General features: G+C 38.6%; 3 protein-coding genes and 1 long non-coding RNA gene across 4 annotated transcripts; 2 read left to right on the forward strand and 2 right to left on the reverse strand.

The window, feature by feature from the left end:
- Positions 1-2,612: 2,612 nt before the first annotated feature.
- Positions 2,613-5,366, forward strand: LOC143899130 (uncharacterized). Its single transcript, XM_077409129.1, has 2 exons — positions 2,613-2,867; positions 2,970-5,366. Exons 1-2 carry the CDS (start codon positions 2,613-2,615, stop codon positions 5,364-5,366), a joined length of 2,652 nt encoding a protein of 883 aa, XP_077265255.1.
- Positions 5,367-5,424: 58 nt separating this feature from the next.
- LOC143899131 (uncharacterized) lies at positions 5,425-6,354 on the forward strand. The gene has a single exon (XM_077409130.1). It carries the CDS (start codon positions 5,425-5,427, stop codon positions 6,352-6,354), a length of 930 nt encoding a protein of 309 aa, XP_077265256.1.
- A 1,610-nt stretch (positions 6,355-7,964) lies between these two features.
- Positions 7,965-10,375, reverse strand: LOC143899124 (uncharacterized). Its single transcript, XM_077409124.1, has 2 exons — positions 10,207-10,375; positions 7,965-10,134 (listed from the first exon to the last, which is right to left on the reverse strand). Exons 1-2 carry the CDS (start codon positions 10,373-10,375, stop codon positions 9,518-9,520), a joined length of 786 nt encoding a protein of 261 aa, XP_077265250.1. The 3' UTR covers positions 7,965-9,517.
- A 5,439-nt stretch (positions 10,376-15,814) lies between these two features.
- On the reverse strand, positions 15,815-16,796 carry LOC143899127 (uncharacterized). Its single transcript, XR_013257397.1, has 2 exons — positions 16,704-16,796; positions 15,815-16,463 (listed from the first exon to the last, which is right to left on the reverse strand). It is a non-coding gene; the product is annotated as an uncharacterized LOC143899127 (long non-coding RNA).
- Positions 16,797-17,241: the final 445 nt, after the last annotated feature.

Below are 17,241 nucleotides of genomic sequence, written 5' to 3' on the forward strand. Positions count from 1 at the left end.
TTATTCGCAGTCTGGAAAATTTTCTAACATTGTTATGAATAATAAGGTCAAGCTTGTTCGACGGTCCGAACGACTTGTTTGTGCTTACACAAAGGAAAGATCCATGCTATAAACAAAGCAGTCGAAAAACAAGTAACGATCTTCTCGGGTCGTCACTTGAAATGGTGACGTATGCACGGTGACGTAGGCCGCTGGTGGCCAATCACCTCCCCGAAATTATCGACAATTAGCAGGGAGGCTCGTTTCCGAGACGATAAAAGACTGCCGCTGCGCCGCTGAAAGGTCTGTCCGCTTTTTCGGCTGTTCGCTCGCTTATCACTAAGTAATTGTCTGTACAACCGCTTAGCTTTTCGCACTCGCTTGCTTGCACCGCTTTGCCGTATACCGTCTGTGCGCGCTCACGGCTTCGCTTTCTTTGCTGAAAAGAAAGAACTATACATTCTGTAAATATATACTTTATTTTTTTGTTACTTGCTGTGTCGTTATTTGTGGTCGTCTTCTACCTCGCGCTATCTCGCGCTACCGCGTGCTCTCGGACAATAACAAATAATAAATTAAGGGCGTATTCTGGTTTGAAAGGTCTTAAAAATAAGTATTTTTTATATATAGAAATTTTTTATAAGGGAACAAAGAAAGCAAATAACGTTAAACTTTGCATGTTTTTTAACCTTATTTTAAGAATATATTTTTATTTTTTAAGTAAGAAAAATGCTCTTCTTTTCTATATTATATCCTGATCACTAGAAGGTGTAAATGACAGACAGTAAATGATTCTAGCTGTTCTATATAGGTATCAAAAACCCAAAACCAAAAATTTTCTTATTCAGAATAAGTGTGGCTATTGTCTGAACTAGAATAATAAACATATATATTATATGTTTATTAGTTTTTTTTTTTAATAAAATATTAACAAAATTTTGAAAAAAGTTATAATATTTTTAATAATATAAGAGAAATAAGACCGTTTTATGTGTGTGACCGTTATGCAATCAATCAATATTAAATAAGCCGTGTACGATCCGAGCTTGGATCTTAATATATAGCCTAATAATATTTTTTGTGTATTACACGTATATTTTTTTCAATCTTTAATAAATTGCGCGCCGACTAACTTGTCAGACTTACAACACAGCTCCTGTTGGAGTAGTAAATTCTTTATTATTATTTAAATCGATTTTATTAGAGGGGTGTGAGGGGATTTTATTAATCCAATAGGAGCTGTGTTGTAAGTCTGACAAGTTAGTCGGCGCGTAGTTGATTAAAATTGGAAAAATATGTAAATATAGTATATAAAATATATTATTAGGCTACTATAAAATCTAAGCTCAGATCGTAAATGGTTTATTTAATATTGATTAATAACATTTTTGATAAAAAGGCCACCTAGAACCTAGAATGGAAATATTGGTTTAGTTCTAGTTCAGACGATAGCCACATATACTTCTTCTAAATAAGAAAATTTTAGCTTTTTGCGTTTCAGACATCTAAAACAGCTAGAATTATTTACACCGTCTGTCATTTATGGTGATCAGGATATAACAGAAAAGAAGAGCATTTTTGTTACTTAAAAAATAAAAATAAGTTTTTAAAATAAGGTGAAGAGAACATGCAAAGTTTAACGTTATTCACTTTCTTCGTTTCCCTATAAAAAGTTCCTGAAAAATATATATTTTAAAGATCTATTAAATCAGAATACCTCCGTTAATAATTCTTTACATTTTCTTTCATAAATATATCTTGTTATGGTTTTATTTGATTATTCCGGTGTTTTTGTATTTGTGAATTAAATAGATTATTGTTTACTTTGTTTATATTATTAGATGATTGTTTAATGTTTTAGTCTAGACTAATGTTTAATGTTTTAGTATGTAAACTTGAACATTAATTAGCATGTTTTTTTATATTTATCTTCTTCTATCGTAATAATCCGTTCCGAAGAAGACTGACAATAAGTACAGTCGAAACGTTAACCATGTGTATTGTTTATTTAAGAAATTGTTTTTATTTTAATCCAATATCTCTCTGTTGTTGCTCGTGGCCGCTTTTATAAACATTAATAGCTAATATAAAGTTAATAAGAGTAAAAAGAACATTATAAACTACTTTTTTTCTCGATATAAATGTAATTATTGTTATGCATTTAAATATTAGATTTAAATACTATTATGCTAAAGTAAAGGTTTTTAATGTAATACTTTTTTTTATATAAGAGCATTGTTGACGATTGTACCGCCAGAACGGCGTTAGTGAAAAGTAGTATTAAGCAATATGGCGAATTAGGAAGGGTAACGGAATAAAGCTCTGTTTAATTTGACTGGATTTTCTGTGTATCCGTTCCTCAACATAATTTTGGCGCCCAACGGTAGGGCACGATCCCATGAGAAATAGAAGCGTGCGTGGTGCTGTCAACGGCCCAAGTTATAGTCCATGACATCAATGGAGGCCAGCACAAATGCCGTGCACTTCTAGATGCAGGGTCGCAATCCAATTTGATCACCTAGGAACTCGTCGACAGGCTCAGATTGAAATGTAAAAGGAGAGACGAAGTCATCAGTGGGATCAACCGATCACAAACCAATGTCGGTAAGATAGTAGAAGTAAAAATCCGATCGATGAACGCGGATTATGAGGTAGCCATAGAATGTCTCGTGCTGCCTGCCATTACTGAAAGACTTCCTCAAGTCAAAATCAATACTAAACTGATTTGCTTGCCGGAGGGTTTGAGCCTAGCAGATCCTGATTTCCACACGCCAGGAACAGTGGATATTCTAATAGGAGCAGGACTTTTCTGGCAATTAATCTGCAAGGATTATATTCAAAGATTAAAGGGAATACCCAGATTACAACGTACGTTGCTAGGATGGATTGTAGGAGAGGAGCTTCTCGACGCCAGCTCGGAAACCCCAAGAAGCTTCTGCGGTCTCATCACAAATGCGCAACTCCAAGCGCAGTTAGAACGCTTTTGAAAGCAAGAGGAGACGCTCGAAAAACGGAGTCTCACCCAAAAAGAGATTGAGTGTGAACGGCAGTTCCATGAGTCGGTCAAGCGAGATGAAACTGGTAGGTTCATCGTAACACTTCCGAAGAAACCCGGAGTGAAACTCGGCGATCCAGGGAATCAAGCATTGCAGCGATTATATTCCCTAGAAAGAAGATTCAGAGGAGATCCAGCATTGAAGAATGCGTATGTTCAATTCATGGAAGACTATGAAACTCAAGGCCACATGTCGTCAATGGGACCAGGCCCAGATACGAGCACAAAGGTAGAGCAATCGTACATACTTCCGCATCATCCGGTGATTAAACCGGACAGCACCACAACTAAGTTACGTGTTGTATTCAACGCCTCAGCGAAGACATCGTTGGGAACATCGTTAAACGACAAGTTATTCGCCGGTCCAAACAAGCAGAAGAGCCTGTTCTGCATAGTCTTACGCTTTCGATCACACCCCTTTGTCATAACGGCGGACATAGCTGCAATGTTCCGACAGATACTCGTGTGCGAAGAAGACCGAGATTTACAACTGATTCTGTGGAGATCAGATCCATCGCAACCAGTTCAGATCTTTAGGATGAACACGGTGACATATGGCACCGCATGTGCACCTTATTTAGCCCTCAGCTGTTTGAAGAGATTAGCGATAGAAGAACTGGAAAGGTTTCTAAAGGCAACCTTGACGGTCGAAGAGATGAAAATGTTTCGCGAAATAAGGTTGAAGATCGAAGAGCTGAAGAAGTTCCTAAAAGAAGCATTGGACAATGAGAAATTGGAGTTTCTACAAGCAATCCTGGTCTTGCTAGAAGATTTCTACATGGACGATGTTTTGTCTGGCGCAAGTACCATAGAAGAGGCCATAGCCTTGCGACAGCAGCTGTTGGAGTTATTGCAACGGGGACAGTTTCCGTTGCGGAAGTGGCGTTCCAATGATCCACGTATATTGGAGGAACTACCCGAGTCCAACGACGATAACAGCTTCCTCAAAATAGACAAGGAGGGTGCCATGAAAACGTTGGGACTTCTATGGGATGCCCAGTCAGATGTTCTGCAATACAGCGTGTCGATAGAAGAGAATTCAAGGGTTACCAAGCATCTGGTGCTATCTCAGATAGCTCAAATATATGACCCCCTTGGCTTGCTGGGACCCGTTGTCATCATTGCGAAATGTATTATGCAGTCTCTATGGCAAATCAAAACTGGTTGGGATGAAGTTCTCCCAACGGAGTTAGAAGCTACATGGAAGGAGTACTATAGATCGCTGCCGCAAACCAATGAGATGAAGATTCCGAGAAACATCAATCCGGGAAATGTGAGCAATCAGTTCGATCTCGTAGGCTTTGGAGATGCCTCAGAAAAGGCATATGGAGCCGTGCTGTATGCTGTTTCACAAAGGTCAGGAGGTACCTTACAAGCGCATTTGATTTGTTCGAAAAGCAGAGTCGCACCTTTGAAGACTATATCACTACAAAGACTAAAGCTTGATGCGGCGCTGCTGTTGACTAAACTGACCGAACAGGCAAGAAAGGCTTATGGTGACAGGATTCGAAACGTGTCTTTATTTAGCGATTCGACGGTCGTTCTCAATTGGATAGCAGAGTCACCTAACATTAGGAAGACGTATGTGGCAAATAGAATCACCAAGATTCAACTTCTTTCACAAGGTGTGACATGGCGTCATGTTCCGTCCAAGGATAATCCGGCAGATCTTCTTTCCAGAGGCATGTCAGTGGAAATGTGGAAGACCAGTCAGTTATGGTGGCAAGGGCCTGAGTGGCTCGTCACCGATCGATGGCCTGAACAACCAGAAATCTTAGGCGATACGTCCGAGATCACTGCACTAATCGCCACCAGAAACGAGGAGTACGACATCCTACGAAGATTTTCAGACTATGGGAAGCTTCAACGCATAGTCGCTTATTGTCTGCGTTTTAAGGCAAATTTACTTGGCGCAAAGAAGAGTGGCCCTTTAACGCCAGCCGAAATAGAGCAAGCGGAAACTATCATATTGAAGACTGTCCAGCGAGAAGTTTTCCTGAAGGAGGTGCGGGCTCTCGAACAGCAGCAATCGATTCCCAAGGGTAGTAAGTTGTCGTCCCTCAGTTCTATCTTGGATCAGGAGGGAGTCATAAGGGTAGGTGGTCGGTTATCACAGGCCGACATTCCCGAAACTCAGAAGCATCCAATATCCAATATTGTTGCCAGCCAAGCACCACGTTACAACTATCCTCATGAGGAAGGAGCATCTCAGGCTTCACCATGGCGGCCCGGAGCAGTTGCTCTACTCAACACGTGTAAAGTATTGGCCTTTAAGTGGACGACGAGAAGCAAACAAAATTACGAAGAGTTGCATAAAATGCTTTCGAGCTAAACCAAGGACACCTGAGATCTTCATGGGAGATCTTCCTGAGGATCGAGTCCGTCATAACATGAGACCATTCACTACAGCGGGCGTAGACTACGCCGGGCCATTGCAGGTACGAGAGAGTCGCAGGCGGGAAAGGATTCACATCTCGAAGGCCTGGATCGCCGTGTTTACCTGTTTTGCCACTAAGGCCGTACACATAGAGCTAGTGACGGAATTAACTACCGAGTCATTTCTAGCTGCATTAAGAAGGTTTGTGGCGAGAAGAGGAATTTGCTCGAAGATCGTGTCCGACAACGGCACTAATTTTGTCGGAGCTGCGAGAGAGCAAGCAGAAGTATACGAGTTTCTTCGGAAGGAGAAAGAAGCCATAACCACATACTTGGCTTGTCAGAAAATCGAATGGAGGTTTATTCCTCCTCGATCTCCACATTTTGGAGGTCTTTGGGAGGCCGCTGTCAAGGCTACCAAGCGTCACCTCCACACTGTCACGAAGGGTCTGGTTTGGACGTTTGAGGAATACGCAACGCTGCTCGTGAAAATAGAAGCAATCCTGAATTCAAGGCCTCTCACTCCCTTTTCCAGTGATCCTAACGATTTATTGGCATTAACCCCATCTCATTTCCTTACAGGGGATTCATTGTTGTTTCCACCAGAGTATAGTTATATGAAAGTCCCGGATAACAAGCTGTCACGATGGCAGCATGCTCAGAAATTACGCCAGCATTTCTGGAAGCGTTGGCAGGAGGAATACCTCCAAGAGCTGCAAAAACGTCATAAGTGGCGTAATAAGGGCAAGGATCTCGAGGTCGGTACTTTAGTCATTCTGAAGGAGGACAATACACCCCCTCTACAGTGGGTCCTAGGCCGAGTGGAGGAAGTTCATCCTGGCAAGGACAACGTGATTAGAGTGGCGACAGTCAAGACGCCCACTGGATTGTTTAAAAGAGCCGTCCAAAAACTCTGTCCACTTCCCGCAGAAGAAGACTGTTAATTTATATTTAATTTCCTTTGCAAATTGTTATTATCCATATAGCTCTCTTTAAGATTATCCTTATTGAATTTATAATTAACCCTTAGAATAGAAGATTTCACTTATACTAATTGCAATGTACTTCGCGTCAAATTTGTCATGTTATTAGTATTATTCGGTTACATTTCAGTTAGCATCATTACTTACGTGTATGTTGAGTTAAGACGGTGAAGCTTTAGATTAGGCTCACTCTCCTCTCAAGTTTATAGAATGCCAAAGTCTCTTATTCTTTAGTTTCAAGTAGGTTGAAAGATTGTCTTTCAAGGGGGGCGGAGTGTTGACGATTGTACCGCCAGAACGGCGTTAGTGAGAAGTAGTATTAAGCAATATGGCGAATTAGGAAGGGTAACGGAATAAAGCTCTGTTTAATTTGACTGGATTTTCTGTGTATCCGTTCCTCAACAAGCATATTGGCCAGAACGGGGATTTCTGTACATTACATTTACGAATTTTAGTTTTTATGTTTATAAATATTTTTTTAATTAATTATATTTGCAATCTTTATATTTATAAATTTTAAATATATATATATATTGTATATATATTTATATATATATTTATTTATTTATTTATAAATATAAAAATTAAAATTTGTAAATATAAACGTAAATGTAACGTATAGCGCATCGTCGATTTGCCAACTCGAGACTCGATCGGCACTCGGCGAGACGCGAGAAGCGATACCCGAAATGCATGGCCATGGCATCGTAACATAGCCGGCGCGTGCTAAGCAGCTACGTCACAGCTCAAGCGAGGAGACAGCAGATCCTATGTCTGCCCTTCTCTCCCCGCTCGAAGCTTGCCGAGTGCCGAGTCAGCCGACTGGCAAATCCCCTCCATCTGAGTAGTTCGGACACGAACCATAGCACGGACACGAACCATGTGTGTACCGTTACCGAGCGTAACAACGTAGTTGACGTCCACTTTCTCAGGCGGCGCGTCAGTATACGTCCGCTGGAACGGAATGATCCCGGTGGCCGCTCTCAGGTTTCTCTCTGGCGGAATCGATAGCGCCCCACTCCGGGCGTACGCAGCCCCGCGACGCTATCGTGCGGACCAATGAGGGGTGAGCTCACAGGCTCGCGGCCGTAACCAACGTTTTGTTCCCCGGAAAAAATTTCCCGGAAATCAGTTCCCGGAAAAAATTTCCCTGGAAAAAATCTCCCCATCAAAAAATCTCCCCCGGAAAAAATCTCCCCCGGAAAAAATCTCCTCCGGAAAAAATCTTCCCCGGAAAATATCTCCCCCAAAAAAAATTTCCGTGCCCAGCAAAAACCGAGGTGCAACATGGGTTTACAACTTTCCACGTGTGAAAAGCCCACGCACGTACTTTGCAAGGCACACTATGTGTATAGTTTAATGATGATAGTAGAGCCCTCCGCAGGGGGGCGGAACCTACTGCCTCCACGCATACACTTTTTGCGCGAGGCGAGGTGCCACATGGGTTTACTTTTCACGTGTGAAAAGCCCACGCATATACTTTGCAAGACAACATTTCTCAAGAAGTTAAACGCAACCAGCAAAGCGCAAATAAATTAAAAAAGTCGTCGTGACTAAAAACAAAGACAATAAATACATAACTCGTGATAATTTAATACAACAAAAGATTGACAGCAACATTCCTCAGGATTTTCAACGCATCCAACAAAGCGCAATTAACGTAATACAATCGGCGTAACTAACAACAAAGATAAATAACACATAATTTATAACACATTTTTATAACGACAGATTGGCAGCGACATTCTTCAAATATTGTAACACATCCTGTCGGTTGTAGGCTGCAACGAGACTCTTCAATCGCGCATCGTTGTCTTTGTAGCGCTTGTTTCTATTATTCGCAGGAGCGTGAGCATTCGCGCGCGCAATGTGAGCTTCGACGAGACCCTGCTCTGCTTGAAGCAACTCAATCATTTTCCACAGTACGAGATGCGAACCATTTGCTCTCCGATTTAGTGCATGGTGCCATCTTTCCACTGCATTGTTGGTACGAGCAACAGCCACCATCACTGAGGAGTAGTGGTTCCACAAAGAAATATCAAACATTGCGCCGCGTCGTACTTTACGACGACCTAACACGCCAACCCAAGTGTGCTCAAAATAATCGAGGAAACCTCTCAAATCCTTCTCATTATCCGTGAAAAATTTCGACTGCAGCAAAGCATCGTATGCGTAAGTGACATCGCAGAAAGGAACGAATGCCAATGCGAATAACATTCGCAAATTACGAGCTACGCGGCTGCTCTCGCGGTACAATGGCGCAAGGTCGTGATCTTGTATACTACGCCAAAGTGCTTGACCGAAATGGAATAAACACCCTTTGACTTCACACTCGGGAAATTCTAGTGTAACGGCTTTTAAGGTAGTCGTCTCGTCAGGGCATGTATTAGATAAAGTTTTCGATTTCGGATTTTATATCAAATTATATGATCAGCTTTGCAGTCGATTTTTTCTGTGGCTCTTTACCGATTATTTACTCTAGAAAATCGATCTCGAAAATCACAACTTTTGCATTACTTCATATTATACAGACGGCCAGAAAAAAAGGCTCTATCACGGTTTCAATCACATATTTTCGCATTTTTCGATTAGATGAAGTGAGAAGAAGCATTGCTTTTTGTACATTAGATTTCGAAGAATCCGATGCAACCATAAAATATATAGTTTACCGGAGATTTCGCTGCTAATTTTTTAGTTTATTTTAGTGAAAATGCGGTAATCGAGCAGACATTTTTCGGTCGAAGTGAGGTTGGGAAGACTTGGCAACGCCGCCTGGCTAATCACTGTAGTTGCAGGTTATGGGGCTCGTCTTTCTTAGCCGAATTGGATAGTGATTGACACCCCTGTCATGCGTTTTGAAACCCTTTCTCAGTAATTGTCAACATTCAATCGAAAAGTATTTTTCTCACTTATAACCTTTCTCGACGACTCGCATGATCAGCTGATCAAAACGGAGTCAAATGAGAAAAGTCACATAATTTGGAAAAAGTAACATACTTTGTCACGTATGAAATTTTACACCATAATTCATAAAATTATTTTTCTCTTAGCAAAAATTGCCTGAAATATATTTCTGAACGTGAAAACCTACAAACAGTCACATGACTAGCACGTAGCGAGACGCCTACCTTAAAAATGCCATCTCAAAATTCGACATTACATTTTTTGGGGCCACCCCGGGAATAGCATCTTTTAGAACCCGCAACAGAGTTTGATATCTTCTCTTGCGTCGATTAGGGCATAACGCATATACAAGAGGCACAACTTTGCCATTCACCTCCCCATGTACGGTGTACAGTTGGTCGAATATTTCAGGCACTACTTTAAAAGTACCATCACAATACCATATGTCACATCCTCGCAACACCTGCAAATTATCCTCCGTAGCAAATATAAGCAGTCTGTTGTTAATATCCTTAGAGTCAAATAACAAGAATTTCACGCTCTTCAATGTCTTTTGAAAGTGTTCTGGTATTTCATACAATGTGTTCTTCCTGGGATTAGGCGGTAAAGGATTGTTCCTTTGACGGATTCCTCGGACAGTCCGACTCAATGACTCAGCACTCGGTAATTGTGCAGCAACAGGAGACGACACCGTACCCAGCTCAGACGCCACTAACGACGATGATGCTTCCTTGCCATTCACCGCTTTCTTCCGTAATTTTGCAACAACGCGCTTTGTCTCAACTGCTGCAGCGTTAGGAATGTGAGTTGTGTGCTCAGTTTGATGCAAAATGATGCCTATAATAAGTAAAAAATAAAAGAGTAATGACAATTTTCCGATACTGCTATTAAGTACATTAATTTACGTACCATCTCGTAACTTCGACGACGTGTGACAAATCCCCCGACACCCGGTTTTATACTGCACACACCGCCAAATAACTTTTTTATTAAACCCCTCCCCATGCTTGTAATACAATTCATCATCAGCAATCAGCTGATTCTTTCCCTTGTTGCTTTTTACAAATTTGAGCGGCATGGTGCACGATAATATCGCTACCAGTACTTACAACAGACTGATTATTGTTATTCGAGGTGATATTGCTGACGATGAGTAAACACAGTACAATCAGTTGACGGTTCCAAATAATAACATATACAAGCACCAAATAAAGTCGCACAGTCTAGTGTAACGGCTTTTAAAAATGCCATCTCAATTTGAAATACAGTAGTACTGGAATTTTGGATGGGGAGATTTTTTCCGGGGGAGATTTCTTCCGGGAAAGATTTTTTCCGGGGGAGATTTTTTCCGGGGGGGGATTTTTTCCGAAAGAGATTTTCCCAGGAATTTATTTCCGGGGAGGATTTTTCCGGGGAGATTTCTTTCTAGAACCGCTCGCGGCACAGATTAATAGACAGATAGCCAATGGCCTCTCAAAAGTCGAGACCAGCATTTCCGTGCTTTGATTACCGACACACTTTGCCCCTTACCGACAGACTTTGCCCCTAGGATTGAGTCCGGACTAAATCACATTACAGACTTTGCCCCTGGTGCGAATCCGGACTAAATATACCCGATTTTACTTACAGACTTTGCCCCTGGTGCGAATCCGGACTAATTTTGCAGTGATGCCAGATTTCAGCAGTGATGTCAGCTGCTCAATGTTCGGTCAGCCGAGCCGGCGAGAATCGTGCTAGGCTTCTTGTTAATATCTCGGCGCTCGCGCTCGCCCGCACCTAGGTCTTGTCGTACTTATTAATAATTACTTATGACATTTTATGTCATTATATATGTATATTTTATATATATATATATATATATATATATATATATTGGATTGATCAATCCAGATAAATTTATAATTGGCATCACAAATTGCCATCAGTATAAAACTGAAAAATCTTTTATAGTTATAATTTAAAAAATTATTGTTTGGTGGGGCTTAAATAGTGATGTGCTTTCCATGTGCGCCTATACAATTGGGAAAATTCCATTTGTCCAAAAATTCATCAATCACCTTTTCCCATATCTCTTGCAAAGGTTTCGGCAAATATCGCGCATGAAGAGCTTGCCAGATTGCATCACAAGTCTCATATATGATTTTGTATATAGTTGATTTGCCAATTTGGAAATCCCATGATTTTGATCTGGCACTGTCACCATGAGCAAGAAATCTGGAACAATAAAAAAGAATACTATTCAACAAATATTCAACAATGTAAGCTAAATTAACTTAAAAAGAATATGATAAATTTCATTTACTTACAAGAGAGTCGCGGCTACTCGTTCATTCACTGAGATAGGTTTTCGTAAACTTTTCTTTGTGAGAAAAGGCCTGACAAGATGGCATAAATGATCATATTGGGCAGGTGTCATTCGTGTCATTTCAAACAATTCTTCATGATCTGTCTCATACGCTTCTTTGAATTGATTATTGAAATATCCCAAATCACTTCTGGATCTATTTATTGGTCTTACCCACCATCTCCTTTTATGTCTCTTTCTCAGATATAAATATATCGATGTCAAATGCAAATATACACTCGATAAAAATAAAATGCTAAAAATTGCGCGTGAATCCATATTCATAAACAAACAGATAACCTCTCACATGCACGAATTTCTGTATTCTGATTGGTTATTATGTTACAACCTAGCGACTTGCGACAACCTGTGTAGACAAGCATCATGACATGCGACTCTACGATTTTAAGACTGTGCGACCTAAGTTACGACACTGCGACCATGGTATAAATACAAGGGTATGCTCATCCCGTGGACACCCACTGCGCAGTCAAAGTGTGACGTCACACTCGGCTAGAATCTGATTGGACCCATTGGACCACAATTAAATATGGCCCTGGCGCTTCGACACACTTAGGTATTAAAACATGCGAGCTACCAATTGTCAATGATCTAGATTGGTTACAATTTATTTCCCGAGAGAAATGCATGTACCCATCGTCTGGTCTTTTAAAAGCTGCACATATTATGAACACAGAATTCTCCAAGTATCACGGTTCAAAGCTTAGTAAAGACAAATTCATCTTCAAGAAACTTACAGATAAAATAGAAGTTGCATTAAAACCTATCGAACTGCCAAGAGAGGTCTTGCTATGTCTTGTTAGGACAAGAACCTACATTAGGGTACGCGAAATTAATCGAACCATTGCTGTACAAAATAGATTTAAGAATAAGAAAAAGAAGTTAACCAAATTTACGAATAATAAATCTTTTTCATAGCATCTTTATATATGTTGTTATTATTATTGTTGTCATTTAATCCCTATAAAGTGATATGAGGAGGAAAGCTGTCAAACAAAGTAAAAAAAATATTAACATTTTTATATATTTGTTTTGTAAACTTTTCTATATTTATTAAGTTTATAATGTTTATTTATATTATATTTTATTACAGAGTATTTATTAATTCATAAACTATTACTTTACAACAGATTTTTTCCCTGCAAACTTGAAATTAAAATAATATATCTGACGAGAATGCCGCTAACATAAGCTGTTTGGAAACAGCAGTTTTAAATTTACCGCTTATCTGTGACGTCACACTTCGACAATTCTGATTGGTCGCGTGCGCAAGAGCATACCCTTGTATTTATACCATGACTGCGACCGCATTGTAGACCCAGCATAACATATATTCGCGTATACCTGTAAATAATCACATAACAGCGGACGAATACGTTTTTTGAACTTATTATTATGTAAGTTTCCATTTCAACGTTTTAAAACAGCGAATACGCAACCAACTTTGACCCTCCATATCTTGAAAATAAAAAGCCGGCTCAATCTAAAACTTTCTGAGGATTCATGACTCATTATAGACTATCATTTAGTACCAAGTAGAAGTCTAAATTCAAGGGTGAAAAAAGAGGCTATTTTTGCGATCACTCTTTTCACCACACAACGAGCGCGTGATAATCATGGTGAAAGTCAGTGATCGCAAAAGTGAAAGCGCACAACATAAAGAATAGAGATAAGGAGGACAAACTCCTATAGGCGATGCGTCAGATTCATGAGCCCAAAAGTGGTTGTCGATATTAGTTCGAAGTGCTAATTGAGATGTCGCTTCCGTCCCATAACGGCTAGGGATCCTTTAATGAGGGATAAGACACCGAGGGTGCAGGATGCGGATTGGTCGTCCGCCATTAATGGGATATACTTCCGCTTTGAGTATATTTTAGTAAAGATAGTGTATAGCTAGTGTATAGTATATGTCACTAATGGCCGCAGGGGAAAGTGATTAAAACAGGCCGTATTGTCCTCTAAAAAAAGGCAGGAAGAAATATAAGGAATATTATAACTGATAAAGTGAGAAAAAATAAAAGTATAAGTATTGTACTTAATAAATCGAATTTTATTACAATTGAATGTGATTTTATATTATCATTTAACACTGAAATGAGAATACATAACCTCAACTATAAATCATTAAATTAACTAATATTAATAAATATAAATTATTTAGAAAATGCGGTATTGCGAAGCAGTTAATTGTGGCAATTCAAGTAAAAAAGGCTTCAAAATGTGCCATTTCTCTACCTCTCCAAACCGAAGAGCAAAATGGATAAAAAATGTGGGGCGTGATAACTGGGTCTCCTAAAAAGTATTCAACATTATGTGAAGTAAGTATTCAAGTTTTTTGTGACTTAAGTTTACTTATATTTAACTTATATTTAACTTATATTTCTTATTCTCTAGAAACATTTTTCGGATGAAATGTGGGAAAATGCACTAAAAAAAGAGCAAAAAAAATTAAAGCCAACATTAGTTCCCAATCGTTTTGACCAGCCACACAACTCTTCCTTTATCTTCACTTACAAATATTTTAGGTAATTATTTTATTAGGTCATTTTTTATATAAACTATAGTTTTCTTTTTATCTGCAAAACTAAATCATCACATAAACATTTTTCTCTCTTCATAAATTTTTCTAAAACATGATTATTGATTTAATTACTTTATTATTATTATTGTTGTTCTTTTTTTGAAATAGAATAAAGAATTTGAAAATAATGAACTCAGGACAGCAACAGCAGTGATTTGTTTAAACCAGCTTCTTCAAACACCAGAAAAGCCCATCGATCATTTTAGACCAACCCTTTGAAAACGCAGAAATTTATTTAGAATCGATAGACGCATCAACAATACTATCACCATCAACTGTCATGAAGGATTCAGAGAATGACATTAATATCAACTCAGATACATCAGAATCAAGCTTAATTTATTTAAACCGGCCTCTTCAGAAAACACAAGAAAAGCCCATTATTGACCAATCCTTTGAAAACGCAGAAATTCATTTAGAATCAATAGACACATCAATATCACCACCATCAACCGTCATGAAAGATTCAGAGAATGACATTAATACCAACTCAGATACATCAGAGTCATGCTTAGAGACTAATGAATTAGAGTTATTCTCATTGGAAACGCTGAATTATTGTCTCAAACAAATCAAATTTCCAGAAGGCTGGGCTCATTTAAAATTGATGTTTTTGGGACAAGATTCTATAATAGTGGGATATTGGCACGCAAATCGCCCAACGCTAAAAGAATGTGTCATAAACGTCGATGAATCTGTTGATGTATATATTGTTATCAGTTACAAGTGATTCCTTTCTAATGATTTCTTTGTAACACTTTATATCATGTTATTTCATTGCAGGTTTTTATTAACAAAAAAGCGGTGTCTATACCTGGAATAAAACCTGGTACAACTACTATAATAATGTGATAAACAACATTCAAGTTCTGGAAAAAGTGTTGCTATGCAATGGCAGTGGAATAGCAGAAAGGTATTTTTTTCTTTTAACCTAACATTTTTATATGCATCACAACTATGTAGATATATGTAAACTGTTTGCAGGCATTCCAGTTTGTGCAAAGAATATGTACTACCTAATCAAGCACACTTTAACCCTTAACTAGCACACGTCCGCGATCGAACGTTATCTGCACACGGGGTGTTGTATACCCCACACGACTTTGAACGTTGGTTACGGCGAAATGGAGGCTCCAATAAGCTTGAAAAAATCAAGTACCTACATTAAACACTGGAAAATGATACCTATTAGCCTAAACTATAAAATTTTTAGTTCTAAGGCTTCAAAAAAATTCTTGTATAAAAAATGGCTTTTTTGCTATAAAAAAAAAATCATATCTCAGTCAAAAATAAATATTTTTTAATAAAAATTTAACACGATGTTCTTAAGATAGAGTACTTTACGAAAAAAATTATGATTGTAGTGGGTATAAAAAAGGTATTTATTTTCATGATCGCCTGTGCCCCTTTTTTCTGAATTGAAATCTTAATTTTTATAAGAAAACTCATTTTTATCTTATGTTTAAGTCAGGAATGTGTCATTGGTGACTCAAACTAATGATAGATGGCACTGCGATGCAAAATTCATAGATTAACCGACCGAAAAAGATGCCTAAACTTTTTTGGGGGGGTTTTCGACCCCGCGTGCTAGTTAAAAGTTAAGTATAACCATGTTCGATGTGTACCATGTAAAAAGTTGATTGCCAAGAGTTCTTGCCAGCAGAAAAAACAGTTGAGCCAATCAGTCAAAGCACAAGTCAAACGCCAAAGAAGTAGAAAAGCAGTAAAATATGAAAAGGCGAAGAATAAGAGAATGAAAACCAAGGTATTATTTACAGTATTAAAAGAAATGGTTAAAATTATTAAAAATTATTAGAACAATAAACATCATTTTATTTTATTTTATTTTTTATTTTTAACTGGTGGAACTGAAAGCCGAGGTTGCCCGATTGAAAAAGAATTGCGCAAAAGCAAATAAAGCCGTGGTAGAGAAAGAAATTTCGAATTTACCTCAGGCGCAACAAAAAGCGGTCAGAGCATGCTTCTCTTCAGCGAAAGTAAAGAGTAAAGGACGATGATACACTAAACAATGGATATATAAATGCTTACTCATGAGGATTAAAAACAGAAAGCTCTACGAGCATCTGAGATCACATTAGATTCTTGCTTTACCTCATGTTGACACTGTGAATAAGTATGTGAAATGTATGGGCAGTACATATGGGTTTAGTAGCACCATGTTTGATATGTTGCGTACAAAAGCTGAGCAGATGGAACCGACTGAAAAAAGAAGTATGTATATTATTACTACAAGGTGGGAAATTTAATTTGAGAAAGAAAATATTATTTATATTGTTCTCTGTGCAGGTATTCTCCTTGCTGATGAAATGAAACTGTCTGAAGCCTTAAAGTTTGATAGAGATTCCTGTCTGTTTCATGGATTTGTAAACCTAGGCGATTATACACCTGAATCTCAAGAACATGAACTATAGGTAATCATGCTCTTGTGTTTATGTATACCGTTTCGCGGCTCGTGGGTACAGGCGGTTGCATGCTTTCTCAGCAAGGGTTGTGCCAATAGTAACGTATTGCAATGCCTCGTTCTCGAATGCATCATACTCCTTGAAAAGAGTGGATTTCTTTGTGATGGTGTTACCACAGATGGTGCAACGTGGAATCGAAGTATGTGGAAGAAATTTGGAATTACCGAAAGTAATATTTCTTGTCAACATCCTTACGATCCTGACAGAAAGTTATGGTTTTTGTCTGATTTCCCCCATCTGATAAAAAACTTCCGTAATTTTATTACATCACAACTGGAGGAGGTAATCATTGAACTATAACCATAGTGGAATAAGCACTTCTTTATTCTCGAGTGATCCAAACTGTGCTCATTCTAGTATGATTATAGTTTAATGTGGATAACATATTTTATTTGATACGCTTTGAATACATGCATCCATTTTATAGTAATATTTTATGCTTTGCAGACACCCGATGGAGTGATAAAAAAGAAACATTGGAAGGCAGTAATAGAGTCCGAACATCACTCTTATGG

The sequence above is a fragment of the Temnothorax americanus genome, unplaced genomic scaffold (genome assembly GCF_048541705.1).
Source record: "Temnothorax americanus isolate GAGA-0224 unplaced genomic scaffold, ASM4854170v1 Scaffold257, whole genome shotgun sequence".
Classification (NCBI taxonomy): Eukaryota; Metazoa; Arthropoda; class Insecta; order Hymenoptera; family Formicidae; genus Temnothorax; species Temnothorax americanus.